At 32.9% G+C, this 12,318-nt stretch overlaps 1 protein-coding gene across 1 annotated transcript; it reads right to left on the bottom strand.

Annotated features, from left to right (window-relative positions):
• Positions 1–3,009: 3,009 nt before the first annotated feature.
• Positions 3,010–7,991, bottom strand: LOC115972442 (ATP synthase subunit delta', mitochondrial-like). The gene is made up of 2 exons (XM_031092731.1): positions 7,553–7,991; positions 3,010–3,696 (listed from the first exon to the last, which is right to left on the bottom strand). Exons 1-2 carry the CDS (start codon positions 7,823–7,825, stop codon positions 3,352–3,354), a joined length of 618 nt encoding a protein of 205 aa, XP_030948591.1. The 5' UTR covers positions 7,826–7,991; the 3' UTR covers positions 3,010–3,351.
• Between the last annotated feature and the right edge of the window lie 4,327 nt (positions 7,992–12,318).

The following is a 12,318-nucleotide window of genomic DNA, read 5'->3' as shown; positions in this document are numbered from 1 at the left end:
TATTTAATATTTTTCAGTTTCTTCAATTTTTGGGTGATATGTTCATGGCAAATAGGTCGGGTGTAGGAACCAAAAAATAAAACCCTTCAAAAATTTTACATACCAAATCTTTACCAAGCTCTTCAATTTTATAAATTCTATCTTAAATTCATCCCCTTTATATATGAAAAGCCGAAGCCCATCCTAAATCCGGTAATTTATCTAATCATGGATAGACTTGTATGGATCAAGTTAACTTAAAAATGGACATGTAAAATATTATTGATTTAAATTTAAACATTAGTAAGGACTTTGTCTTTTACTCTTAAATTAAACAACATTTTAAGTGAAAGGAAATACACTTATTTTGGTTATATAATCCTAATTTTTTTGTAAAAGTAAATGAAGGGTATTTTAGTCATTTAAATGAATAATTGTGTTGCATTTGGGTGCCTAATTGTAACTTTGTAAGTAACTTCCTGTAAGTCCCAAACAAACCCTTCCTAAAACCCTCATGGGTTTAAAATTTTGAAACAAACTCACCCAAATCCTTTCTGTCAAGGTCAGGTTGGGTCAGAAAACTGAAAACCCACTTAATTCAGCCCATTATCATCCCTAGTACTCTCTTTTTAATTTTTTTTAAAGAAGATATCATCCCTAGTACCTATAAGGGTTTAAAAGATTTTAATTTTCAAACCAGTACTGCACTGTTTGCACAACGATTATGGTTGCATCATGCATGCAATTTCATCATTGAAAAATAAATAAAATAGCGCAAGGCTTCAAAAGATTTAAGTATATGAGCTATCCCTCACCGTGTAGCCCAGTTTTCAAACTGTAGTGCAAGTTAAGTTAATTGACTTTTTTCATCTGCTATGCTTCTTATGAAGGGTGTGCAGTTGACCAACTCCCGCCAAAATCGACCCGACACAACCCAACTTGCCGGGTTGGGTTATGTTATGAATTTTTTTAAAAATAGTGGGTCGAGTTGGGTTCGGGTTATAAAACAAACCCACCTAACTAGACCCGACCCATCTACATATTTAAAAATATATTATATAATTAATAACTTTTTTATTTAAAATTTTTTTCCTATTCGACTCTTTCTATATAAAACCCAACTACCTCGCAAATTTTAACAATCTTATTTCTTTCTTTGCGCCTCACTCTCCCCCTCCACTCCTATTTGTTTATAACTAAGTTGGGATATTAGTTCATTTATATTTTGTTTATCAACTGAGTTAGATATATTTTGTTTATAACTGAATTGGAATACTAGTTCATGAATATTTTGTTTATCAACTTAGGTAACATAGGTGGGATATATTTTTTTCTACTCAATTTAATAATAATAGTAATAAAATAAAATAAAAACTGTCCAACCCATGGGTTCAACCCAATCCAAATTGATTCATTTGGGTTGGGTTGGGTTGATTTAGATTTTTTTTAATACACCATGGTGGGTTGGGGCAAAAAAACCCCTCAACCCGCCCCATGCACATTCCTAAATCTTATCTACAATAGTAGGTGTTAGCACATTAGTGAAATAAGTTTCTTGCTCTATTAGCCCAAAAAAATGGAAGGGGATACTTCATACTTCTAAAAGAACATAGGTGTATTTGCAAATTTCTCATTCTCAGTGAGAGAATTTAAATTCCAGTAAACTTTTCATTTTGGTCCTTAAATTTAACGTTATTTTCATTTTGGTCTTTCATGTTTTAAAATTTTCATACGATAGATCCTTGTATACTCATGAAGATGACTATGTTTATTGGTGGAAGTTATTAAATACTTCAAGAGCATTGCTCTCTCCTCTCACATGATGGTTGAGCCCTCAGAGTAATGCTCCCTCCTCTCACATGAGAAGCAAGCTCCCGGAGTATTTAATAAATTTTCGTTCGTTAGATGTACTGTTAGAAAGCATTACGATAGTGGAATCTCTAAACACAGGAAACTCATATCAAGAAGGGCCAAGCATAGAGTTTTATACCTTTTGAAGAATATGGACCTTATCTCAATTACAACAGTGATGACTATGGACAAAATCAAAGTGACGTAATTGGAGATACAGATAAAGACCAGTACCAAAGAAGAGATGGATGGGGCTAAACGCTAAAAGATGGATTATGCGGCATCAGGTATGTTTGCTTTAATAGAGAGTCTATAAAAACATCAGTGTCTACCTCTGTGGACATGGGCAGAATAACTTGAGTTACTATTTGTAAAATATATTGTAATATCAGTTGGAGTCTGTAGCCTTAAAAGGCTTGTTAACTAAAGAAGGGAGGCAGAACTCAACACACAGTTCAACCTTTCCTCAAGCTCCTGTATGCCTCCTCGTATAAAGTTTTTTGTTTAATATAAATCTAACCTTATCTGTCTTCTACTTGCTAATATCATTTTAGTCACATTTTATAACTGCTATTCCATGTCACTTTACTATTAGTTGATCTTCTCTCTTAAATCTCTCTCTCTATTTATAAATGAAAATTTTCAAACATAAAGGGCCAAACAAAAAAATTAAACATGAAGGGCCTAAATTAAAATTTTAAAACGTAAAGGGTCAAAATAAAACAATTCTTCACTTTAAGGGTCAAACTCCAAAGTGTTACTTTAGTAAAAATAAAAAATAAACAAATCAAGCAAACAAATCAACAATGCAATTTCTTCCAATTTCTTCGGATTGGTAATCAATCGAGGCATGCTGTACTTTACTGCTTTAGTTTCTACTTTCTAGTATATTTGTAATGCCTCTAGGCTATGTAACACAAAGAAACCATCTCATATTTACTAGACATAATTTAAGTCATTACTTTATCATCCTTGCCTTGAAAATACATGACTTGCTACTGGAAAGGAAAAAGATATTAAAATGTTGCACTTGGCACCTCCCCAACTATGTTCATCACCATCTATCGAACCAGTCAAATACTCAAATCCAAGAAATAGGTGCTAATCTGAGGACAGAATCAAAGAAAATCTACCCAACTTTTAAAAATTGTAAACAGCAGCAAAATGGCACCTGAAATATACGTGGACATAGAAGTATGATACTTATGACAACTGAAATCCAAACATCATTTCAAGACCGAGAAAAACAAAGTACAGTGATTTCCTTTATGTGTGATACCAAAACAAAACAAAGAAATAAAATTTCCAAATGGAAAAAAGTATAGTAATATTCCAATTTTCAGATGAAGCGGCATCTTGGCCATAGAAAGAATGGGGCTCTTTGGGAAAAATATTTATTTCACTCCTGGCAATCATAGTGACGATATCTTGACAGATCTAATAACTATTGAGGGAACATCAAACAGTTGCTGAAGCAGAACTGGGAAAGTGAAGAAAAACTTGACATGGTGTTGATAACCATTAGCCTGAGAGAGCAGCGTTGAGCGCACTGTGAATATCAACACCAATCTGGGCTTCAGCTTTGTCCAATTCAGTTGTGGCTGAACTTAGCTTCTGCGTGAAGTCTGTAAGGCCCTTCTGGACCAAGCTGGGGTCAATATGGTCAACTGGCACAGCCTCTACGGCAATTACATCAGCAACAGAGTTAGCATGGATAAAAGCAAACCCACTGCTCAGGAAATACTTTGTCACATCGTTTCCTTCATGCACTGATAGGATCCCAGGCTTCAGCTCTGCAATTGTAGGTACATGTCCGGGCAAAACACCCATTTGCCCAGTTGTTGCTGGTATTATGACCATGTCAACCTGAAACATTGTGTATGATAAATGGGACAGGCAAGGGGGAAAAAAAAAAAAAAAAAAAAAAAAACCTTCCAATGGAATCTTAAAAAAACAATGTAGCAGAAAATGTAAGTGCCAAATAGGACCAACATCAGCAATTCCAGCACTATGGCCTAAAACAAAAGTTGAGGATCAAATCATGTATATGAAAACAGTTGAGTAAATTTTGAATGGATACAAATGTAAAGACATGAAACATAGATGGGATTGAATTTAAGTCATATATATTTTAAATAAGCATCTTGTAGTCAGGAAGGTGAGAATTTGAGAGGCAAAAACTTAATTCACTCCACCTAAAAAAAGCCATTTGGCTAGTTGATGAGTAGAGAAAACGTGTCAATTAGGTTCATTGGGATTTGCTTAAAAAACTTCCAAAATAAGCCTTCGTTTGTTTTAGAGTGAATTATTTTCTAGAAAACATTTTCTTTACTTTTTATGTGTGGTAGCTGAAAATTGCTATTCAACATAAAACGTTTTCATAGTTTACAGGCAATTACACCAAAATAGCAGAAAATGCATTATGGTTCCCCCTCCCCACACCCCCCAAAAAGAAGAAGAAGAAAAACCTTCCTCATCCTCTCCACTCTTCTATATCAGTTCCAGCACCTCCTTCCCCTCCCTCTGCTTGGCTGCCGCCACCATCTCCCCCTCTCCTCCACTCTCTTGTGCCATCACCATTACCTCCCCCTTCTTCCTCTGTGTTGGTACCACCACCTTCCTTAGCACCCTAAAAAAACTCCTTGCCACCACCTCCCACTGCCTATTCCACACTTCCGCCTCCCCCACCACCTCCTTCCCCACACTCTGCTACCACTATCAACATGACTGTGTTCCCCCTTTTCCATCACCTTTACTGCCTACTAACTTTTTGTGATTTTTTTATTACAAACAAACAATAAAAGAATTATTTTTAAGATCTCAACCAAACAACAAAAATTAAATCAATTTTCAGAAAGTATTTTCTATCCAAGGAAAATGTCTTCTATAGAAACTAAGGGAGCCTAAAGGTAATATAGAAGATCAAGACCCATCATTTCCTATATTACATTCATAAGTGAGGTTTACCCAAAAAAAAAAAAAGATCATTGCAATGAGTTTTTTTTTTTTTGATAAGTTAATCATTGCAACAAGTTTTAAGTTTTTAATTTTTTTGTGCATTTTAGTTAGCTAACTGGTAAAGTTCCTTATAGTCAAATAATGGACCTAGGTTCAAATGCCACCTACACAAAAAAACCAATTGATATTTTAGCTTGATAATAAAGAACAATTATCATTGAGCAGACACTATAGGTTCAAATCTATCATATCTAAAAAAAATTATCCCAACATTCTAACAATTGGTAACCATTCACAATGTCTAGTAAACCTTGATGGCATGGGGAATTTTACATTAATTCTGACCCTTTTCATAATGCAAAGTGAGCTGATTTATAGAGAAACACTTAACAATTTAGTTACTAAATATACTGCAAGGTGTGACTATTCAAGCACAACACACAAGATTTTGGGTGGAAAACTCCCTCTTCTTAAGACATCTTTTCTAATATAATCAGCAACAATATCTCCTCTTATAAGCCGGTATACAGACTGAGTGAATTAAAAGGGTCTCCAGCTACTATTGAAAGTTCTGTTCTTTCTCTACCCCAGTGAACTGGGTAGGTTGTCAGTTTATGGGTTGAAATATATGGATTTATACAGAACACCATTCTATGAATACTCTTTATATCCACCACTTTCACACATACCATTCACCAAAAACTGAAAATTATAGCCTTTATGCGAACCTTTATTTGGTCCAAAAACCTCAGGATTGGCACAACAATAGCTTCTCAAACCAGTTGCAATCACATATCAACACTGCGCACTTTCAAAGACTATAAAATGTTACAAAATACAAATAATAGTCCCTTCCACAAATCAAATGACTGGAGCAAGAATTCTATTTAAGAACCATCTGCCTTGCAAATGACAATACTCCATATGAAATCTCTTTATTCACTTCATCATGTCAAATTATCAATTGAACACTCTTTTGTTAATTGACCTCGAGTAAAGTAGTAAATGTCAAGACAATTTAGTGCTGCACTTGTCATAATTTACAGTTGGAATTTTTATCTAATTCCAAAACAATTAGCCTCCCAAAGATATTTCCCATTTAGTAAGACAGTAACACTGAATGTTCCTAAAATAATAAACATTTAGGGGTGACAAACTCAGTGTTGTTAAAAGCGCGCTTAAGCTCAAAGCTCGAAGCCCCAAGGCTCCAACACTTTTTGCCTCAAAAGCTACGCTCATTCAAAGAAGCGCGGTTTAGGCACGCTTTTTTGTGCTTTTTCAAAAAGCTCAAAGCGCGCTTGCTTTTTTATATTTTTCAAAAAAAAAAAAAAAAACCAAAACTGAATTAAAGCTATAGGATCTTGGCTTTATTGATATAAACCATTGATTTTGTATATTTTTAGTGTAAATTACTTATCAAAAAAAAATATTTTGAGTATAACTTGTCCTAAAACCTAACCCACAACATCCCAGATCTTCTCTATTTTTATTTTTTCTCCTTGAAACAGTAACTCACCTAGCTCCTTGGTACCAATTACCATGTTGCAATGTCCTCATATTCTTAGCTCATTCATGAAAAAAAAATAAAAAATAAAAAATAAAAAAAATAAATGTATGATATAATATATGTGGTAATTGTTTAGTTACTTTAGTGGTTGATTTTGAACATAGCAGACTAATTCTTACAGAGTTATAGTCATTAAGTGATTAAATTATTAATTAATATTACTAATTAGTCATAGGGCATTATAGATATAGGAGATTTAAGAAAAGATATTACATGGAAGTATTGATATCTAGCTTATCCAAAAAAATAAAATGACTTGACTTGCAATTTTATTGTTAAAATTGCAAAAATAGGGCATATCTAAATGTTATATGAATTATATAAAAAAAATTTATTTCAATTTATATGATAATTTGATTGTTGCATTTCTCCTTAATAATAATTTTAAAATTTTTAAAATTATTTTTTAAAAATGTGCGCTTCACTTCAATCAGGCACGTGCTTGCGCTTGCGCTTTGCGCCTTGGCTCCAAGAGGCCTTTGCGCTTAAGTGTGCCCCCTCGCTTTTACCAACACTAGACAAACTACCTGCACTTTAATGTCACAGAGACTTGAAAAGGTAGGCTAGTGCAATTTCAGCTGATCTCCAGCGTGGCTAATACAATGTTGATAGAAATCAAGATACAAAAGAAATGTACATGTTGAGATAATTGATCTTCTCATTTCTTCAAATAAATTAAATGTCCTAAAATCAACATGCCTAATAACCCAAACATAAATGAAAATTTAAACAAATTGCCCTAAATCAATAACCTCGTTATCACATTCAACCAAAAAGCAAGTAAGAAGAAAAGCGTAGAGACCAAATAATCCAAGCTGAAATGGTCAATCAGTACAAAAAATTCCAAAATCAATCACCATCATTAAGAAATAAAACTAACCCAAAACCCACAACAATCAGTTGTCCAAGCTAATAAAAGCAAGCCAAAGATTGGGAAAAAAGAAAAACCCCACAGAAACCAAAGGAATCTGAGGTAAAATGGTCAGAATTTTGTTTTTGACCAGAATAATTAATGGTGAGTTAGATTTCCAAAACTCTTGGATTTCATCAAATTAAATAAAAATGTAAACAAAACCCAGATGAAAAAAAAAATCCACAACAAACAATAACTGCAAGTTAAAATGGACACACACACACACCATAACCAGAATGAATAAGCAAAACCCAGAAAATGTGAGAGAGAAGTAGGCACCGTACCTCCTTGGCGGAGAGCTCGGAGGCATAGGGGAGCACAAAGTTGACAGTGATTTTGGAAGGGATGGAAGAGGGTGTAGCGGGACGAGGGTTCATGAAATGTGAAGGAGTCTTGGGAGGGTCTATGTTTGGTATCACTTTCTTCCATGACTCCATGAAGCCTGAGTCCGCGTTGGTGGTGGTAGCAGCAGCAGGGACCTCCGTGGCCGTGGAGAAGGGTCTCCTACTCAACCTCACCGATCCAGCCAAGAGGCGTGAAGCTTGCCTCAACATCATGCTCAATTGCTAACTGCTACTTCTTTCTGAACTAAGGTTGTTTTTTTTTTTTTTTTTTTTGGGTATTTTGGCTTCAACTTTGGAAACGTAGAGTAGGGGATGTGTAACTTTTTTAACTTCCAACTTCTGAGGAGGGGAAGCCTTCCTACTGCTGCTGGTAGTAGTTGCTACTTGCTAGAATGCTACTCTAGTCCTTCTCATTTATTTATTTAAGATTTTACTGAGGGATAGTTTAGGGCATATATTAGTAAAATTATTTATGAAAAAAAAAAGTGACTAACTTTATTAATAATTTTTTTAATTTGTCATAAATTTTTTTTAAATGAATAATTAATGTATAACTTAAGGGTACACATTTATTTATTTAACCGCAAGTTTCACTTTTTTTTACCTTAAACTATTATCTTGATTACGCTTGATTCCTTGAATTATTATGGGCACGATTGATCCACAAAATTTATGACTCCATTTCAATGTCCCCAGATGTTTGTTTTGGTATTATGTTTGACAGGGCATTGAAAGACCAATTTACCTCTCTCTAAAACAGGTGAGGGGTGAATTGGTCTTTAATGCTAGATTTCGTTAAAGTTAAGACAAAAATAGATAATGGGGTTAAGTGTAACATATTTTTAAAAATGGGAGGTGTCAATTGTGCATTTTGATCATTTAGGGAACAAATATAATCAGGGTGATAGTTTAAATTTTGCTAAGACATTGTCAGCATATTGAAATTTTCACAAAGAATGATACCATATACTATAATTGAAAATCAAGGCGATAGTTTAAATTTTGCTAAGATATTGTCAGCATATTGAAATTTTTACAAAGAATGATACCATATGCTAAAATTGAAACTCTTCATCAAATAACTACAACCATTCACAATGAAGATTTTTATTTACACTTCCTTCAAAACTAACATTTCCTAGTCTTTCCAATAAAGACGTCAAGGCTTCAAATCTCCTTCCTCATTGTAACTATAAAATTTATCTAAAAAAGAAAAAAAAGATCTAAACTATGAAATCATCTCTAAAAGTGTGGGTTTAATTCAAAATCATTTCATTTCTAAACTATAAGGTTTAGACACGAAAAAAGAAAAATGCCAGTATGGTAGGTGACATGGTTATTTTTGTGCCAGTTGTATCATTGAGGTGATAACTATTTTTAGTTGTAGAGAAATTTTATATCCACAACATTTTCATAATACGTTCACAATAAATCCTAGTTGATATTGTTACTAGTTTTATTTTGAACTCAGCAATGAAATTACTTTTTTGCCTATTAGTAACAGTAAGTAACAATTTGTCACTTAGGACACATTTGATATACTAAATGAGGATTACGGCAGAAATGGTAAACTTTATTACTGGGAATAAAATGTGTTGTAATGAATTATTTATTTATTTATTTTTGGAGAAACTGTAATGAAATAATTAAACATATTCATAAGCTTGATTGTAAGTTGTAATATGAGGGAAAAAAAAAAACTTAAGATATATTTTATGATATATCTTAATCATACAATTATATTTCCTAAAACAAGATATTTCTTAAAAAATAATATTTTCCAAATTTAAGAGAGGGGTGAGTTATTTTTTAATGGTTTTTATTTTTATAATTGTCATGTGCATATGGAATGTTTGTTTATTTGAAAATATATTAATTTTAAAAATTATTACACCTACTAAGGAATATCTATTACAATCATTTTAGAGAGAAATAATTATTCCTCATTTTAAATAATAGTTATTCATAAAAAATAGTTACTCCCTATAATAAAAATATAACCAAACTACTGAATAGCTAAACCATAGGAATAACTATTGTAGGGATGACAAGCCTAGTAACACATACTGGGCCGTGAGCCCTGTCCAAGGACACCTAGTAGTCTGAAGACGGGTAAACGTCATCGCGGAAGTGCACATTAGTGAATGAGGAAAGGGGTTTGATCATGAGAGTTCAAGAAGGAGGTTCGAGGACAAATGACACCTCGGCTTGTTAGAGCATAGGCCAGAAAGGTGGACTTGCCATCAAGAGCAACATTCTGGGCAATTCTATTGATAAGGATAATCATCGGGATGGGATAAGGTAATGGAAAAGTAAGAAATATCTAAGAGAAAGCTGCTGCCACCGCATTATATGCTATGTAGCTAACTCTCTGGCCGCATTAATGTGGAGGTGATACCTGAACAGTGATATTCAGCCTTACAACTACCTCAAAAAATTTCAAGAAGATGCTAATGGGACAAGCATAAGGGCTAGCCATCTGATCAACACTTGGATGGCTGAGATGGAGCAAAGAAGGGCAATATAAAGAAGGAAAATCCTATTGTAGAGTGGCATCTGAGAACTTGTAAAGAAAACATTGTAGTATTGAGAACTAAAATTGTACTCAAGTCAAAGAATAATATATTCCAGAACTACTCTTCTTGGACATTGCCGAGGAGGAATTTCTCTGCAAAAAACTTGTTTTTCTTTGTCTTTCTCTTGCTTTCTTTCTATTTTTAGTCCATAGTGAGCGTTGTGCAATTCATTGAAGCTTAGTTATTAGCCCACTTTCTACAAATTCTTTGTATTGAGCTCTTTAGGTCTGAATCCTTTTACCTTTTGGGCTTAGGATCCAAAACTTGCCTTTATAGCTATTATGTTACAGTGCCTATTACAGTATACCAAACATGTCCTCAAAATTTATTATGACAATGTTGTGAACGAAAACATTTCTCTTCTTTTTATTTTAATAATGTGACATATAAGCACTATGTTAAACACGAAAGAATTTTCTTTTTTTTTTTTTTTTTTTTGAGATGCCATGGATAAAAAATAAAAAAAAAAATAAAAAAATCAATGTCAAAAACCCATGTATTAAATTGACATAATTGAATAGTTGAGCTCAAAAATAAAACCATCCCATATTTATAGGGACCAAAAATTAACTTCTTCTTTTCTATTATTTTTAAAGAAGAACAAGTTTTCTATGAATATATTCTTTCTTGGGTGGTTTTATATCTGGAAAAAATAATAACAAAAATATTATTCATTGAAAAAATTAAACAAAAATATTCGGGTAAAACAACAAATTAAAGCCAAAGAACAATGATTAATGCTAGGGAAAAAATTTTAAAAAAACTATTTTTCAAAACTTGTTAAGATTAGGCTTGTGCAACAACCCACTCAATCTGCCTGACTCGCTCTGCTCCACACCGCCCTGCATGGATATGATATTTATTTTCAAGCGGGTTGGGTGAGTTTAACTATTAAAGTGGCAATTCGAGTTGGGTGGTGGATTGAGTTTTCTTGTTAGTCTATATCTCATATTAACTTTAAATTTTTATTTATTTATTAATTCCATGATTTACACATGTTAATATAGAAAATGTGATACTTTTCCAACATATTCCTAAACATACATAGTGACATGGATATGCAAAAAAGCTTTTTTTTGTTTTTTGTTTTTTTTTTTGGAGAAAAACTTAAAAATATTCTCATACCATTGAGAAAAACTTAAAAAATACTCATACCATAAGAAATAATTTCCTTTAATGGTTTTATATTTTTGTTGTAATTCCTTTAATAGTTTATAGGATTAATTAGGGGAAATAATTTTTAAAATTATTTGGTAAAATAAAATTTGAAGTTTAGTATACAACACATAACTAAAATTAACAGCCAAATCTACCAAGTTGAAACAACCCAAATTTTCAACCGACTTGCCATTTTTGTAAGTTGGTGAGTCGGCGGTGGTTTGGAATTTTTCCTTCTTTTTTTTATCAACCTGCCCAATTCGGCCCGTGCTCACCCTTAATTAAGATGATAAACTGTAATTGGAGTAATATCACTTTGACTTGGATTTAGTACTTTAATCATGCACCAATCATAATAGACTATTAAAATTATTATTTTTTTAAAAAAGATTTGTGAAAAAATTATTGTCATTGGTCTTATTGAAGGACATATAACAAATGTTGTCCAAAGGGTCCATGGGTAGGGATATGGATTGTGGAATCAATGCATACCAACATTGTTGACATTATACTAGATTTTAGGATATGGAAGATTGTTTTGAATAGTACCTTCTTAGGCCATTAGAGTAGTTACTTGCATCAGACTCTCTGTACTTTCTTTCCTTGTCCCCGATTCAACATTGGTTGGTCATGGATCTTTGATGTATTTTTTTAATGCTTTTGTGTTTAATTGACATTGGAGTTATGGTAGTTTTGGTAAAAAAATTTTGTAGGAATTCCCATTGCATTGGATTGAAACTTGATTTGTATGGATTTTGCTAATTGGAGAGAGAGAGAGAGAGATTGGAGGGAATAAAAAATTGGAGAAAATTGATTTGAAATACTTAAATTAGAAAGTAAAAATTGTTCCCAACACTAAGCAAGTCTAATATAGTTAGCAATTTTGTTCAAGTGACTGTTCTTGTTTGTCTTCATTACATAGTTAGATGGTTTGCAAATACTCTTACTTTAGAATTATCGTGAGATATATTG

This window comes from Quercus lobata, chromosome 12 (assembly GCF_001633185.2).
Source record: "Quercus lobata isolate SW786 chromosome 12, ValleyOak3.0 Primary Assembly, whole genome shotgun sequence".
Lineage (NCBI taxonomy): Eukaryota > Viridiplantae > Streptophyta > Magnoliopsida > Fagales > Fagaceae > Quercus > Quercus lobata.
Note: the sequence above shows the minus strand (reverse complement) of the source record. Positions and strands in the feature narration are given on the sequence as shown.

Coding starts and splice junctions, on each gene's coding strand:
- LOC115972442 (XM_031092731.1), bottom strand. CDS start 7,825: ATGATGTTGAGGCAAGCTTCACGCCTCTTGGCTGGATCGGTGAGGTTG. Junction 3,697..7,552: donor CCGAGCTCTCCGCCAAGGAG/GTACGGTGCCTA, acceptor ACAATGTTTCAG/GTTGACATGGTCATAATACC.